This window comes from Scomber scombrus, chromosome 7, assembly GCF_963691925.1.
Source record: "Scomber scombrus chromosome 7, fScoSco1.1, whole genome shotgun sequence".
Lineage (NCBI taxonomy): Eukaryota > Metazoa > Chordata > Actinopteri > Scombriformes > Scombridae > Scomber > Scomber scombrus.
The window spans coordinates 23,104,110-23,121,810 of record NC_084976.1 but is presented as its reverse complement, the minus strand read 5'-3'; the positions used below and the strand labels follow the sequence as shown (position 1 = coordinate 23,121,810).

General features: G+C 37.1%; 1 protein-coding gene across 1 annotated transcript; it reads left to right on the top strand.

The window, feature by feature from the left end:
- The first annotated feature begins 4,500 nt into the window (after positions 1-4,500).
- Positions 4,501-16,600, top strand: nek10 (NIMA-related kinase 10). The gene is made up of 35 exons (XM_062423143.1): positions 4,501-4,571; positions 4,684-4,744; positions 4,873-5,009; positions 5,854-5,949; positions 6,030-6,114; positions 6,247-6,288; positions 6,373-6,451; positions 6,552-6,619; positions 7,358-7,437; positions 7,517-7,603; positions 8,164-8,388; positions 9,385-9,524; positions 10,004-10,065; positions 10,184-10,255; positions 10,351-10,415; positions 10,524-10,626; positions 10,775-10,903; positions 11,048-11,185; positions 11,282-11,327; positions 11,431-11,552; positions 12,317-12,419; positions 12,527-12,602; positions 12,890-13,019; positions 13,164-13,234; positions 13,463-13,670; positions 13,794-13,869; positions 13,939-14,010; positions 14,235-14,280; positions 14,477-14,514; positions 14,699-14,799; positions 15,022-15,132; positions 15,343-15,448; positions 15,589-15,632; positions 15,994-16,049; positions 16,355-16,600. Exons 1-35 carry the CDS (start codon positions 4,501-4,503, stop codon positions 16,413-16,415), a joined length of 3,207 nt encoding a protein of 1,068 aa, XP_062279127.1. The 3' UTR covers positions 16,416-16,600.
- The last annotated feature ends 1,101 nt before the right edge of the window (positions 16,601-17,701 follow it).

The following is a 17,701-nucleotide window of genomic DNA, read 5'->3' as shown; positions in this document are numbered from 1 at the left end:
ATTATCATTAGTATTAAATTAATGTCTTTTTACTCACAGTGATGTAGAGTTTAATCTCAAGCAACTGTGTTTAACCTTACTTTGACTTTGCAGGTTGGATTCCTTGCAAAGCACCATTCATCTTCTTTTTTTTTTAAATCACAGCTGGGGGGTTAAAAAAAAGCGTGACAACATTCATCTTTAAAAAAATGACAGCTGTCTTGTTTCCTTTCCGGTTGTGTCTCACACAGGTCTGCCAAAAGGAAAGGAAGTGGTGGAGGACTAAGTCACAGTATGATGGTGCAGATTTTTTTTGACTGCCCTCAACAGAACACCAATTTTAATTTAATTAGGTTAATTTGAGGTGGAAACACAGTATAGTATCCTGGTTTTGAGGTCACAGTCTGAGGCCAATGAACTTAAAAGTCAAAACATGAACTCTCTTGGAGGTACTAGATCCACTGTAATCCAGATTAGATGGCAGGAATCGTGCCTCCCTTATGTCTAACCTAGCTGCTCCAAGCATGGCAGTATAATAAAACTACATACACATCAATATACATAACGTTATATATGTGTGCAGCCCCCTGTATTTTCAGCATCATATCATATTTATTAGCCAACTATTTTTTTTTTTTTTTAAATTGAAGGAATTTGACTTAATTTTTAGTGGCTTTTCAATGTACTTACACAGCAATTTTCAGAAATATACACCAAAAAAAGAGGATCACATTACAAGTGGAAACTATTCTGTGAAATGTAAACAGGATACAAATAGTAGTAGTAGCAAAATAAGTAAAGAAGAAGCGCTTTAATTTATGTACACACTTGAATATCTAGCCTAATTTAATGAGTATGTTCTGCTTAACATACACACAACAAGAAGGGGGGATGTAAAAAGACAAATTTGAAAGCATTTACATGTCGTTTCAACCCCTCTCCTAACCCTAACCCTAACCCTTACACAGCATATCAACACAGCAATTTTCAGAAATATACACACACACACACACACACAAAATTACATTACAAGTGGAAACCATTCTGAGAAATGTAAACAGGATACAAATAGTAGTAGTAGCAAAAGATGTAAAGAGAGTGCTTTAAAAGATTAAAAAAAATAATGAACACACTTGAATATCTAGCCTAATTTAATGACTATGTTCTGCTTAATCTGTTTAATGTGGGACTATTTTAACATACACACAACACATTTTAAAGCATTTACATGTCGTTTCCACCCCTCCTTTAGCTTTAACATGAGCTGTTTTAATCCAACATACGACACTAAATTAGCTTTAGTTATAGTCACATTTGCTCGTACGTATATATATATAGCTTTTGGGGGGAAAACGATTGAATGTGTGAATGTAGGTTTTATCATGTTGGCTTATAACGCACACATAAAATGTTAAGAGCTTGCTAAAGACAGGAAGTGACACTCCCGTTTAGTCTTAATGGGCTGAATGCTAACAGCTAACAGCTAACTTAGCAGCAGCAGCACATCCACGACTGGGCGTTGGTTGCTCGGACAACTGCAGAAGCTAAGTAGCGGGCAAAGTCGTAAAATAAATGTTAAAATAGCGGATCCGGCGTTAACACTAAATATCATAGTTGTCGTTTAAATAACACGGTTTTATTTTAAATAAGTCGTGACAGAGCAGCGGTCTCACCCATAACGTTGACGCTCCCTGCCGCCGATCATTCACAAGCCGACATTCCCCCCCTCCTTTTCCTCGCTGCTGCTTCTTTTTTACGTAAATTGCGCACTGTGAATCACGTAACGCCACTGCATGTTCAACTGATGTACGCAGAATGACTTGCGTAAATTTTACGTGAATGCGACAGAGGGGAGGGCACACTCGCGATAATACGTAATTCCTTTGAGTCCTAGTGTGTTCTCGCGATAACAAAACCAAAAAGACTTTTTTTTAATGGGGTGCAATTTTCATGAGAACATCCTAAACTAATTACATCCAGTGGTGAAAGAAGTATTTAGATAATTTACTCTAAAAATCCGCTGCAGACATGTTTTTAAGATGTTTATAAAATACTCTAACTTAAAAGCAACCTATCTTTTTTAATCTAGCTTTCAATTGAGCTTTATTTTATTTATTAATCTGTCTTTTATTTTATGTTTAGACTATTTTTTTAAATTTTATTTTATTTCCTGGTTGTTTTCCTCCACCTCCACCTTTTTATGTCTGGGTTTACTTCATCACATTTCCTCTTTAGTTGTTTTATTATTTTATTTTCTTCTTTATCTTTGTTTTCCTTTTAATAACCTTCACCTCACACTTCTGGTTTTACCCATTTTATTTTATAGTTGCTTTATTTTACTACTTCTCTATAATATTTTTTATTAATATTTTCTGCCTTTTATTTTATTTGGGCATTCTTAATTTATTACATGTGCTATCTTACCTCTGGTGTTTGTTTGTTTGTTTGTTTTAATATGTAAAGCACTTTATGTTACATTACCCTGTATGAAAAGTGCTAAACAAATAAAGTGTGATTGATTGATTGATTGATTGATTGATTGATTGATTGATTGATTGATTGATTGATTGTATAGTTATTTGTGTCTGATAGGGTTTTTCCTTTAAAAAAAAAAAGGTACAAATTAGCTTGATTAAAAGATCCAAAATCTATAAATATGCAAAAAATTAGCCTATATATTAGATTCAAATGTTTTCCTACTGGACACAAGGTGCCTATTACTTCACACTAAAGTCCCTGCTCAGTGTTTGTGTACTGGAGGATTCAGGTTTCCACATCACCTTTGTGTAAGTTGTGTACTCGCCCCCCTATTGCTTCCAAACTAATTGAGATGTTGCAAATCATGTTTGTAAATACATGCCTTCCACATCTCAGATGAGTACACATAGCCTAACTTTTCCACCTCCAGCAGAAGAATGTGAAAACAGCCTACTAGTGTCAAACACATACATCACTCTGCACAGTGAAGCCCAAACATCCAACTGTAGTAACAAGAAGCAAAAACGTACTTCTGAATGGAGGGAGACTTTAAGTAGAAGTGTCAATAGAGCAGTGTAAAAATACTCCATTATAAGTCAAACTCCTTTATAAAAAAAACCCCACTTAAGTAAAAGTACATAAGTATTATGAGCTTGATGTAGTTAAAGTATTACAGTAAAAGTACATAAGGGGTCAGGCCCCTCCAAAGGGTCAGCAGATAAATGTGAGGGGTCGTGAGATGATTAATTGGAGAGGAAAGGAGAAAAAAACGATAAACAAATCTGTTTTCACTGTTTATAATGTCTTTTCTGATAGTCTATGTTAATATTTTAACGTTATTAATAGTTTATTTATAATATGAAAGTATGTGAGGCTTCAGGTCAATGTCACAAAAGCGTCTGTCGTATCCATGGCAACACAGACTGGTCTAATACCGCGCACTGTGATTGGTTGAAAACGAGGTGAGTCTGAGCGTCGGTTCTTTTTATTGGTTCATTTCGGGGCGTCTACTGTGTCTAACAATAACAACGATGTCGTATAAAATATAGGCTATAGCTACGACTAAAAGATATTTAATGAGGAATTATGTCCAGCAACAGAATTCAACTAGTCTGCTGCTAATGTTGCGATGCTAGAAGAAAGGGTAAGAAACTTTGACTTGTCCTTTTTTTTTACACTGTAAATTCACCTAAAAAAAACAGCTCCAACTAAAATAGTGTAAGCTACCTTAACTAGCTGTGTCTCTACTGCTGGAGTTAAATATCTGCATAAGACAGGCTATGTGCAGTGTTGGAGGAAGTATTAAAGCCCTGTACTTAAGTAAAAGTACCAATAGCCTACAGCAATGTAAAATAATCCATTAGGCCTACAAGTAAAAGTCCTACTTAAGTAAAAGTACATAAGTATTATGAGTTCGATGTAGTTAAAGTATTACAGTAAAAGTACATAAGTTTTATGAGTAATGTAGTTAAAGTATTACAGTAAAAGTACACAAGTATTATGAGTTTAATGTAGTTAAAGTATTACAGAGTACTTAAGTATTATGAGTGATGTAGTTAAAGTATTACAGTAAAAGTACATAAGTATTATGAGTTTGATGTAGTTAAAGTATTACAGTAAAAGTAGTGTTTCGGTCCCTCTGACTGATGTATTATTACATATGACATCATTAGATTATTAATAGTGAAGCATCAGTGTTAGAGCAGCATATTACTGTTGTAGCTGCTGGAGATGGAGCTAGTATACACTACTTTATATACACTACTTTTTAGTTTAGTCCAGTGGTTCAAACAAAAAGGTTATATTATCCATTGTGTCAAATCTCCATCTGAAAAGTAACTAAAGCTATCAGATAAATGTAGTGGAGTGGAAGTATAAAGTCACATCGCATGGAAATACTTAAGTAAAGTACAAATACCTCAAACTTGTACTTGAGTAAATGTACTAAGTTACTTTCCACCACTGGCAAAATGTCCATTTGTGTCAAAAAATACTTCAAGTTGATCTACAGGATACTCATGGAAACAAAGGCGAGTGTTGAAAATGTCCAACCCAGTTAAAAAAGTGAGACAAGGAGAAAAATTGTCTCTGAAAACCACAGGAATCCAGATCAAGTAAGCTGTGTTATCTCTTCACAGTTATTTAACAGCCTGTTACATAATCTAAATGTATTTTGTTGATATGAGAAAAACTACTGTATCAACTGATAAGCTTGGTTTTTTTTAGGGCATCTCATGATCTCAGGAGGCTTCAGTCCCTGCTTGCTAAGAGCAGCCCCAGACAAGAGGTGAAAAACAACAAATGACGCCGCTCTGATGCAGTGTGTCTAGACAGTTTGATAACGATACAAATCAGCTCATATTTCTTCAGGCCTGTGTGTATATACACTGTAGTATGAGACTCCATGTGTTGCAGGTGGCAGCACTGAGTCACAGTAAAGTACGCAACAGCGGAGCCAGCAGATCCCAAAGCCTGCATCCTCAAAAAAACGCCAAAACACACAAGAGCGAGAGCGACATCAGCAGCGAAGCATCTGAGCTGGAGAAATTCAGGTTTACCAGGGGAATTTATAATCTTAAAAGAAAAGTTCACCTTTAAATCAAATGATAAATCAATGTTTTTTTCATATCAGCTAAATTAACTTCACAGGACCACAATGCAGAGTGAGTAAACCACTGTAGCTCTATTTCAGTCTTTTCCCAAACTAATAAAGTTAAGTTCATCAAATTTCCTCCAATCATCTTGTGCAGGAAAAGGTATAATAACTGAACAATTACACTGAGGGCCCAGAAACATCAACATTTAACTCTTTATCACCCATATTTCCACAATGGGCTTTCCTATAGAGGCAAGCTGACTTTGTTGGGTGCATACAAGTATGTACATGTCACTAGAGCTCTGTAACATCTGACAAATATCAATACAAATGCCCAATATGATATCTGTCGTGACATAAAAAATGTTTCTTCTAAAGCTTACTTAGAGAAATATGAATGTAAAAATGTCCTCTTATTTAACAAAAGAGGCCAGAGGTTTTAAATGTTAAATGTTGTCTAAAAAGAAGTAATTAACAAGAACTTTAAATAAAGTAAAACTTCAGTGCAGTTTTCACTACTTGGTGCAATATAAACACATTTTAGTTATTACCAAAAAAGTATTGAACCTAGATCTCCAGCCCCATATGTGACGAGAACAAGTCAGCACAGAAAATAGAGGCATGACTGAGCAAAATATTGATCTCCTACATCATGTTAAGAGGGCCTGTAGTTTTAGAGAAAGCAACAGAAGATGTTAACTTATTTAATTGAATGATCCTTTTGACCTCAGCAGAGTTTGAAGTGTAGAAATTGACTGAACTTTGGACCTTATCTCAACAATGCTATGTTCATTTTACAGCGTAACGTACAGAGACCAAAGATGTTTTAGCAGCCACCCACTTCACAAACTCTTCTCTGACATCCTTGCTTCTCTGGTCAAGAACCGACTCTGCAGGTAAAATGCTTTGGATAACATTTGTGCTCATGTCACACCAATGGTTAAAGTTACTAACTATGTAAATTCCTTCCTTATAGTGAATGGATTGACCATGCAGTGCCTGAATCAGTCCTCCGAGTTTTGATATGCCTCCGATTGTTGATCAGAGATCCCCACCATCAGGTGCAACTTGATTCTCCTGCTGAGTGCTATGTTCATGTTTATTATACTACATAAATACTTCCACATTTATTATATGAGTTCAACAAAAGATTTAAAACAATAACTACCTCTTTTAACTGCTTCCTCTTTTAGAAAATCCTCCATCAGCTCCAAGGCATTAGTTTACTTGCCAAGGTAAATAAAGTAAACAGGCTGCATTTTGTGATGTGTCCATGTATTTCTAATTTCCTCCTCATCCCCGTTCTGTATCTCTTTCAGTATATGCAGTCTGTCACTGCCATGTACGTATCTTATGGTGAACAGGCGTTTGCCGTGCAGAAGCTGGTCACGATGACCTGTGAGTAATCTGAGAGGTATATCACAGGAAGACGCTGATAATAAAAGTCTTTGTTTGTTTACATCCTTATCAAAGCTGAGTGTTGCTGATTGGTCCGCAGACATGTTTCAGAAGCTGTCTGCTGTTGAAAATCAAAGGGTCTGGGTCATTGAGAGTGGCGCTCACAGGGTAAGAGATAAGACGTGATAAGGTATCTGTGATTATATGCTGCTTGTTTTCAAATCATATGCATGTCTGACCATATATCTCAATACTGTGCACTAAACTGGTTACTCACTATATGTTGTACAGATAATAGTGAATTTGTTGTGTAGAGTACTCTTGTGCCACAATCAGGCCCAAATCCAAAAACATCTCATAATCCAAGTGGCAGATTATTACTTTTCTGGAGGGAATAAATCATTTAGATTTCAAGAACGTCTCTTGTAGTTCAGTTCAGTTTATTGTCATTCAAACATGTTAAACATGAAGAAACAAAATTCAACATTAAAAATAGAACCTAATATAAATTAAATAACCTAAAACCTATGATAAATATTACACATAGTTAAAAACCAAGCAGCATAAAGTGCATCAATAGCCAGATGCAAGGGCCACCAATGTTACATATTTAGCCCTTTACTCTGGCTCTAAGAATAGCAGATTCATCATTATTATTCTCTATAACATCAAACATTTTCATATTTTGGATAATAAACACCTTTAGGCTCTACTAGTCAGGCTTTATTTTTGGTCTTTAGTCAAAGAGATGAAAAACATTAATAAAAGCACAAACTCATGACATCCTTGTATGAGAGTAGTGGATCTATACTGTATATATTAGCATGTTGTCTGTGTTTTGCTGTACTAAATTATTACCACTCATTTTTGTGGGAAAATATTTCTAATTAAGTAAACACTTTTTAGACTCTGGTGAAGCTCTTATCAACGACAGATAGCAGTGTGCTGCTGGGAGCCCTGCTGGCACTCACCACCTTGGCTGAGAGGTAAGCAAATACTTAATTTAAGGCACTAAATATACATTTATTATACAATCTGTTGTGGACTATGTTTTCTTTTCTGTAGTCCAGAATGTAAGGAGGAGATTGGGGAGCCACCGATAGTCGAGAAGCTTCTAGTAATACTGCAGGAATATGACCTGCTGTCAAAAAGGTTAGTAGACACGTCTTGCTGTCATTTGAGACTTTGAGTATTTAAATTATTCGGTTGATGCGTTGTCAATGTGAGATAAAATGTTGTGTCTACATTGCTATGGCTAATGCTGATAAACTACAAAACAAAGAAACACAAAGCTGCTGTGTCCCTTTCTGTCTTGTCTGGGTTCATCTCATCTCATCTCATGTTGTCTTATCTGCTGGAAACACATTGATCTTGCAATTTCAAATATGCTGTTTAACATATGACCCCTTTTTTTTTTTTAGCAAACATTCATCTTAATTAGCAAAGTACAATTCAGTTTAGCTAGAAAGGGATTCATTTGATTTAAAACAATAAATTAACTTAAAAAACAAAAGTAAAAACATGGAAAGAATCATGGCTAAAAGAATGATTATTGAAGGTTATAAAGGTTGTAACATAAAGACTACTGATTTAAGCTTTTGGTAATGAGGCCTTAAGATTAAAAACACGAATTAAGTTTCTATAACCATCCCAAATCTTAAGTAATATTCATATAACCTTCATAACATGGGGGTTGAACTCATTGAACTCAGGATGAGCGCAGATCTGCTGAGGCTCCTGTCCCCGGTGCGTCAGGTCAGGGACCAGGTGAGGGAGCTGGAGGGGCTGCCAGTGCTGCTCAGCCTCCTGCATGGTCAGCACCTGAAGCTGCTGTGGAGCATCGCCTGGGTCCTGGTCCAACTCTGTGAGGATCCTGACACCAGGACAGAGATCCGGAGCTGGGGCGGGGTGCAGCCGCTGCTCCGTCTGCTCAGCAGGTTGGTGAGACTGAGATATTAAAGGCTACAGTAGTACTAAATCAGAAATTCATCTTACATCTTGTGAATTTATGTTTTTTTTTTTATACAACTGCAGTCAAAACTAAAACAGCCTTTCTATTAACAAGGTGCTTGAACTAAAAGCTTTTACTTTTACTTTTACAAACATTACCCATGTATACACTATGTTATCTGGAAATTCACTAGTCATAGCTGTAGCAGGTACTGTTTTGGCCGCACTGAAGGGATTTATGGTCTTAAAGGAGTACTCCACCGATTTAGTATTGCATCTACATAAAGTTGGGGGACTCACAAGAGATACATTAATAAAAAGAATGATCAAGATCAGACCAACAGAGGTCGAGATGTACAGACTTCTAGACTCTAGTATGGGTCAAGTACTCCCATAACTGATGGCCTCTTTCATTAGACTCGGATATCTTCAGGGTTATCTCAGCTTGGGCTTTGGGAGACTCCAAAGTGGGACGAGGAATTTGAAAGACATGGCTGTTTACCAGGCAGAGAGGGCTGAACAAAAACATGCTGTTTACTGCATGATGGGAAATATAAGATCCATCGTTTTTTTGGAACTTCACCCATATAAGATGCTAAAAGTCACAATATTTTAGCTTCTGCAGCGTCAATTTGGAACATTCTGCTTTTTAATCTGTGTCTACGGAGACTTTGTGGAAGTGCAATACTTAATTGATAGAGTATCTCTTTAAAAAAAGATTATTTGTAAAGTGAAAAGCATTCAGATTTAGACTGCCTTATTCCACAAAATAACTTGTACAATTTCTGGTGTTTGAAACTAGCTCTCTGGCTTGTTCTCTGTTTTGGAAAATAATATCCTTGCGCTTTTGAAGCAAAACCAAAAGCATCACAAAAGATTTGAAGTTACACAGCTTCATCCTCAGGCCAAAAACAAATAACAAACCCATGTTATTATTCACGTTATTTAGCACGGTGACATACTGTATAAAATAACTCTCACAGTGACAGGGAGTATGTCTCTGACCGATCGTCCATCGAGACGCTCTCCAGCGCCAACGCAGCTGGCCGCATCCAGAGAGAGCACATCAGAGAGGAGCTCAGTCCGCAGGAGGAGGTGGACAACACTATGGCCCTGCAGTCAGGTCAGGAAATACACAGTTTATCACAAACTGCACAGGAAAATAAGAAAGAGGTTTTTTTAAGCATTTTTATTTGTGCTTACCACTGCACAGCTCAGATAAATCTTCCCCCAGAGGAGTTGTAATGAGTAGCTGAGAATGTAAACAGTGTTTTCCTGAAGTGAGAATGATGACCACTGAGACTTGGCTTACTGGATCTATCATTTAGGAGGCAGTGGTTGTAAATTTTCTGTGTCTGGATGTCTAAAGATACTCATTTTGTTATTAAACTGTTAACATTTCATTATTCAGCACAGCTTTTCCAGTAAGTATCTAAAAGAGAAATTTAAAATGTTACCGATCACAAGCATCAGTTTTTCCACTCTTTAATGCTGCTGTTTAGTTAATGTTCACAGCTGTTGATTAGACTGTCTGAGACTAAAATACTGCATGTATAACTGCTTAAATTAAGTCATATCCGTTCCCCTTTAATCCTTTTCCAGCCTGCTGCACAGCTCTGACTGAGCTTAGTCTGGATGACACATCTGCTCACCACATTGTGCAAGTAAGGAAAAGTCTAATATATAAAACTTCAATATATCTACAGTCCAGATTGATGGCAAGTGACCACATTTCGAACATCTTGATCTTTGCATCAGCTCATGTTGACTTTCTTTTCTTAGGAAAATGGGGTCTATATAATAGCAAAGTTGATATTACCACAAAACTCAGGACCAAATGTCACATCATTACAGGTATACATCTTCATATATGTATTAAAGTTACATCTGTATGTAAATTTAACTACAAGGAAAATAACTGAGTTGTAAATCTGTTTGCATGTTGGCAGTGTTATGCACTTCGGGCCCTCCGGTTTCTGTTTAGTGTGGAAAGAAATAGACATCTGTTTAAGAGGTGAAGTTGAAGTTAAAGATATTATACACATGTATCTTTCAGTTAAAGTCATGCATATGTCATTTAAATGTGGCTAATGCTGGATATGTTTTGGTGTTGATATTGCAGACTCTTTCCCACAGACCTCTTTGAGTTGTTTATTGATGTTGGCCACTATGTGCGGGACCTCACGGCCTACGAGGGACTTCAGACCAAAGTTTCGCTCTACACAGTAAAAAAAACAACCCAACTCTAAATGGATTAAACTGCATTTTCAGCTGCTTTTTATCAGTAAAATAATCGTGTGTAATTGTGTGTTTTTTGGATTAATAAGGAGGATAATTTATCTTGCATGCTGATGTTGAGTTTTGGTATTGCAGGAAGAGGAACTGGACAGCCTGAGAGAGAGTATTGAGGCTGTGAATCAGAACCGGCCCGCTCTCAAAGTGATCAACGGATACTCAATACTCGACCATCTCGGCACAGGGGCATTTGGAAGCGTCTTCAAGGTACAATGAACATCCTTAAAACTGGCTACAACTGCATTCAGCAACACTGGTTTGTGTCCGTTTTGTAAGCCTCTTTCAAGAGTGCTTCGGGTGGGTCACATCACATCACGTATCATTGGTTTTAATACATATACTCAATGACAGGTCCGAAAGCAGAGTGGCCAGTATCTTCTGGCTCTGAAGGAAGTGAACCTCCACAACCCCGTCTTTGGCAAAGACAAGAAGTCCAGAGACAGTAACGTGGAGAAGATCATCTCTGAGCTCACGATCATCAAAGAACAGGCACAAAGTTTAAATTTTAACCTGATACTATGCTATCTGAACAAGTAAAGAGATATTTTGTGTATTTAATGTGTTTATTGGTTGCTCTTCTTTTAGATGACACACCCAAATATTGTTAAATATTACAAGACATTTTTAGAAGGTAAGATGAGTATTTTACACCATCACACAAGACATTTAACACCTCTTGCACCATCCCCCCCTTAAACTTTTTCCTAACCCTGACATGAAACTGCTCATTTGAGGTGACAAGCTGTACATTGTGATGGAGCTGATCGAGGGAGTGCCTCTGGCTGAACACTTTAACTCTCTGAAGGAGAAGCAGCAGCAGTTCACAGAGGACAGATTATGGAATATATTCATTCAGGTAATAACTGCTGAACTTAATTTCCTTTGGGAAATTTCTCTCAAGACACATTTGCAGAAAGACCAGTACACTATTTTTGGGTAATCCAATGTGAATAATTTAAAAAAAGACAAAAACTAAATGTTCTGAGTATCGTGGGAATAACTGGAATCTCAAGAGACTTTTGACTGACATATTATTTATATTCAATAGTACATTTAGTATCAGAAGACTCCCCAAGTAATGTGCACACATTATCCAGTTGACTTATTCCTTCAAAAAATCCTTCTTTAGTTGTTCTCCATCAGTTTTGGTCTATCGTCTCTGTAACAGCCTTCCTGAAGACTTGATGGCAGCTGAGAGTGTTGGTATTTTTAAAAGCAAATTTAAGACCTACCATTTTAATTTGGCTTTCAATTGAATTGTATTTATTTATTAATCTGTCTTTTATTTTTTTGCATTTTAGTTTACTACTTTGACTATTCTGTTTATTCTATTGTATTGTTTCTTTTTCATAACCCACCTTTTATGTCTGTTTTACTTCATTACTTTTACTCTGTTACTCCTAACATTTCAATCACTTCATTTTATAGTGAGACTAACCCTTTATTTTATTCTTTCCTTTGATATATTTTCTAATGATTTTTTTTTTTCCCGTTTGTTTGTTTAAATGTAAATAATTTATTTTGCTAATGAGGAATGTTTTGACTGAATGTGAACATCTCTCTAAAGTCTTTTTAACAACTTTATTACTAATGAATATAACTTCTCCACATTTCTCTCAGATGTGTCTGGCTCTGAGATACCTGCACAAGGAGAAGAGAATCGTTCACCGCGACCTCACGCCAAACAACATCATGCTGGGGGAGAAAGACAAAGTCACCATCAGTGAGTGTGTATTTCTGCTTTTCAACACCACACACCTTCATTTATATCATATTGTCCTGTCTTGTCTTATTGTAACAGCTTAACCTGTGTCTTTCCTCTTCTTGAAGCTGACTTCGGTTTAGCTAAGCAGAAGCAGGAAAACAGCAAGCTCACGTCAGTGGTCGGCACCATCCTTTACTCCTGGTGAGGAACTCATCTGGGTATCCAGCTGCTTTTAATCCCTTGTACTGGGAAGCAATTGGGGAAATATCAGAGACGGATGTCATAAATAAAAACAGAAGTATCTGCGTGGCTTAACACCACTAGAAGTAAATCAGTGAATGTTTCTTGTGAGGATCAATTTGAGAGTTAGACCTTGAACATGAGGACACTTTTGTAAAGTTGAGGTATTTTGAGCAGTCCTAACTTTGTTAAAGGGCTGTTTTAGGAGGGGCTTCATAAATAAAGGTGTGTATGTTTGTGTTTGTTAGTCCGGAGATTGTGAAGAACGAGCCGTACGGGGAGAAAGCTGACATCTGGGCTTTGGGCTGTATCCTCTATCAGATGACCACTTTACAGCCTCCGTTTTACAGCAACAACATGTTGTCACTGGCCAACAAGGTAGCATGAACACACACACACACACACACACACACACACACACACACACACACACACAAACACACACACACACACACACACACATCTAAATAGTTTTCCTCTCTGTCTTCAGTTATTGATCTGTCCTTTACTCTGTGCTCGTAGATTGTCGAGGCCGTTTATGAGCCGATTGAAGAAGGAGCTTTCTCAGAGAGAGTCGTAGACATGATCAGATGGTGAGACTTTTGTTTTGATTACAAAAATTGTAATTTGAAATGACATTTGCCAAAAGTAAGACTGAATGCTCCTGAAAATGTCAAATGGTGTAACCACAAAAGAATGATAAATATTAAATATTTTATCCACCTACAGTGTATTTAAGTGTACTTATTTCACATCTACTTATCAATCTTCTCGTGTATTTACACTTGTTCCCTTTTCTGTTAATGTTAACATCCTGTCAGGTGTTTGAGTCCAGATTCAGACAAGCGGCCGGACATTGTGGCCGTCAGCTCCCGGATCTCTGACCTCATGATGAGGCTGATGGATGGTCTCTACACTTCCCAGAATGCATTGGAGAGGAGAGCAGAGAGAGACAGGAAACGAGCGCAGAAGTACTTCCTGGAAAGACACAAAAACAGGACAAACTGCTGTTACTCAGTCCTGTCTCAGGTATTTCAGATGTTGAAAATCAGACAGGAACTAAGAACTGTATGTACTCTATGTGTGTTGCAAAAAGCTACTTAACTGTTATTGTGGGATTGGGAATTTCTTATAATTGATAACTGCTTTCAGGAAAAATCCTTAATGAAGACCTCAGAATCTCCAGCTCCACACTGTTCTGCAGCCTGCAAGCAGAATATCAGTCAAGGTAACTCAGGATTTTACACACATCTAAATTATAATATGTTGTAATTAATTCTGCGTGGTTATTTTTTAGATGATGCCTCAGATGACGACGTAGAAATGTCCATTAACAAAATCACGACTGACTCTACAGGAGAACAATATGGTTAGTTCATCATGAAGTTTTTACTTTATATCAAACTAAGGAACTGATATTTATCCCTGATTAATGTTCACTTGATCACTTTGCTCAAGGATGCAGAAGTCTTGTCTTTTAGGACAAAAATTACACTCATTCACGGCCTCAGTTTTTCAGATTGGTTAAAGCACTGTTGTGTGACTTTTGCTCACTAAACCAAGCTTTGAGTTTGTTTTTATTTGCTATTTAAGGATCGATGTCCAGGCCCTCAGTTACACCTGACCAGATTGAAGCTGGGTAAGTGAAAAAATGCACATTATCCATTTTAACATCTGATATATCTGGCTTTAAAGTCTTAGTAACATCTTTGAGTAACATTAAACTGTTTTCTGTAAATGAAAGCAGATGTTTGTGTACACCATAACACAAGACGAACTGCTTTTTTTCTGACCTGAAACATTAAATCACCGTTCCCAACTGCATTTCTCCACAGTGGGGATTTTACTGCTGCGAGGATGAAACCAAAACCAGGTATCTTTTAATCCAGATGGGAATACCTAACCTTATGCTTTGAAATCTACTGTCAAGATGAGATAATACACAACCAAAACATCCCAAAGAACATAACATAACATAAAGTCTCTTATTAAAATGTGGCTGCTGTGTTTGTGTAGCCTCAGTCAAACACAGTGTTTGTTTTTTCCTCTCATCTCAGTGTCAGCAGGGATCTGCGTCTCCCAGAAGAAGCTTCGGCAGATTGACGATCCCATCCAGAGGCTTCTCATGCAGCTGCACAAAATCATATACATCACTCAAGTACAGTAATACAACAGTTGTCTTAGATATTATCATAGGTCAGTTTATAGCTCTAGTGATTCTAGTGATTTTTGGGACTCTTTGGCCCATAAATCTGTTATAAACATTTTTATGACCATCAACCTGCAAACGGGCTATTTTTTGATCATCGTACAAAGTCTGACAGTAGTTACACTTGACTGTGCTTGTGTTAACTTGAGATTTTCTTCATTTAACCTGCAGCTTCCACCAGCTCCGCACCACAACATCAAAAGACGGGTCATTGAAAGGTTTAAAAAGTCGCTCTTCCACTACGACAGCGACCCACACAACCTGAAAGTGGAGCTCAGCAAGGTCTCAAATCCAATTAGTCAGAACAAATAAATGTTTAGTAGTGAGTTGAACCAGTGGGTAAGATGAGCCATTACTTGATTTTTTAATACAGTAGGTATCAAATATGTGCTGAAGTGCTGGTGAAATAACAAATAAGATTAGATTACTCACAAGTCTGTTTCATCTGTAGCTCAGAAGCAGAATAAGAGTCTCCTTCCTCTTTGCCTGCAGCTCTTACAGGCTTCTCCAGAGCTGATGGAGTTGGGCTCTACCAGTTCAGACTGGTGGTCAGTGGTCCACCACTTCACAGGAGACCCCCATGCTGCAGACAGCTCAGGTAAAAGTATCACAGTTTATCACAGCTTCACCCTTTATGTCCAGTAAAAGACGTTATCTGTGTAGAATTTAAAGTATTGCCGCTTCGCCTCAAAAGTTACAAATTAACAGCCAGATGTTTAACCGACTCTCCTCTCGCAGATGATGGAAATCTCAAAGATGGTGTCACTTATGAACAGATGCAGGTCAGTTTCTCTGAGAAGGTGGTAAGGATTGGTGTTTTTTTGTGTATGTTCTGATGCAAGTTTTGATGAACAAGCCATTACCAGATGTTCATCATTCAACATCTGTAAAATACAGATGGTCAGTAAAACTTTACATTCCTTCACTTACAAATTTAATCACAAATTAATGGAAACAATCCTTTAAAATGTACATCAATTGTTTAGATTTTATGGATATGTATTATTTTTTAAGTGTAAGTCACTTTTGTTTTCAGATGGTGGATTTAGTGTCTCATTGTGGAACAAAATTCTTTAATTTCCCCTTTTGCAGTGTCTGTCTTTTGTCGGTCAAGTGATTTCCTGTGTAAATGTTCCTTTTCAGGGGATCGTAGAAGAGTTGCTGGAGGAGAGCAGCTACTATGAAGCAACACACATCAGGTGACCTGGGAATTTATACATGCTGATCTGACTAAATACTGTGTGTGTATTGCCAGCAAAACAAGTTTACTTTAAATACAATACACAGTTTCAGGATATTAAAGATAGTCAGTGGTTCATTTGGTCACTGCTGAGATTATCAGCAAGTTTATTAATTTTTGGACATACTGCTGTGATCAAAGAGTGTTTTTTGGAGCTCATAAATGCTCATAGAGTCTCAGTTAAAATGTTTTTGGCAGTTTTTTAAGTATGCACCTTTGTTAAACTCACAACATCGTGTATCATGTGTTTTGTGTTGATTTTAGGAATACAGAGAAAAGAAATTACCAAAAAAGAAGTGACCATCGTCCGTATTCATCCTCATGAGTCACAGAGGAATCTGAAGAGACATGAACGTTAACATGTCACTGTCCGTCTCAGGCGCTGCTTATTAGTACAGATGTGATGTGACTGAATCTCCAAAGATGAATTAATATATATGCACTGAACTATTCTGAGTATGCACATGCATGTAATGAAGCGTGATTTGTTTTGTTGTTGACACATATCAAACCTCCAAATCAAAGTGACCTGACCTCCTATCTGCATGAAGCACACACACACACACACACACACACACACACACAGAAACAATTGAATTCACATCCACCACTGTCCTCAGCTTATCTCTGGGGTCCAGGCACTCTGCTCATGTGAAGCTTTGTGTTTTGTTTTTTCAGGTTTGTCTGTGTTAGCATTTTAGATTCTCGGCACCAGACTCAGCGGTTTGACTGTTTTACCTCCTCGCTGTAGGAATGCACGTCACAGCGTGTGTTTTCAGGTGGCTGCAAGCCAAATTTCGTCATATGTTTCACTTCCAAAGAGCTGATAAGACACCTAACCTGCATTCACCATTTATTTTCAAACATATAACAATGTTTGACTGCAGCTTTGTGAGATGGTAATGAAAACCTGAACATCAAATATATATATATATGTATGTAATTTACTGTTCATTCATAAAGAGTTGAGGGCTGCTGAAGGCTTTCTTATGCACTTTCATCCACAATGGATTTGTCAGTATAATCTGTATAAGGAATAGAAAACCAAATTGACATTATATGAAATAAATGTTATTTAATTCAGATGGTATCTAGTTGTGATCATTTGGTATTTTAAAGTAAATACTGTGTGGATTATAAATCCACTTTGAACTGGAAACAGATGAGCTGGATAGATCATACAAGTTTGACATTAAGCAGATGTAATGAGGGAAAATAATTGATTTCTGAATTGCAATAGGCTCTCGTGAGTCCGGAGTCAACTTTCATTATGATTCTGGGAGTTTAAACTAAACAGAGCCAACAATTTCATTTTCTGTGCACATAAATAATCAAAAGGCTGAAAATGTGTTTCATTTGTGTGCAGATATGACATTTCTTTTGCAAAGCTTACTGAAAGAAAATCTCTCCTCATACTGGTGGATTTGTATTTCTGAATAAAGCTAATTATAAAACATGAGAAAAAGCTTAACTACTTCACTTATACGGCCGTTTTTACAGCAGCTTATTATGCTGTAAAACCTGCTGCATACACACCACTAAACAGATAAACTCACAGGATGCAACTTTTAAAATGTTTACTGCTTTGCACTTCCTTAATACATCCACAGG

Coding starts and splice junctions, on each gene's coding strand:
- nek10 (XM_062423143.1), top strand. CDS start 4,501: ATGTCCAACCCAGTTAAAAAAGTGAGACAAGGAGAAAAATTGTCTCTG. Junction 13,870..13,938: donor CAAGCAGAATATCAGTCAAG/GTAACTCAGGAT, acceptor GTTATTTTTTAG/ATGATGCCTCAGATGACGAC. Junction 15,633..15,993: donor TCACTTATGAACAGATGCAG/GTCAGTTTCTCT, acceptor GTTCCTTTTCAG/GGGATCGTAGAAGAGTTGCT.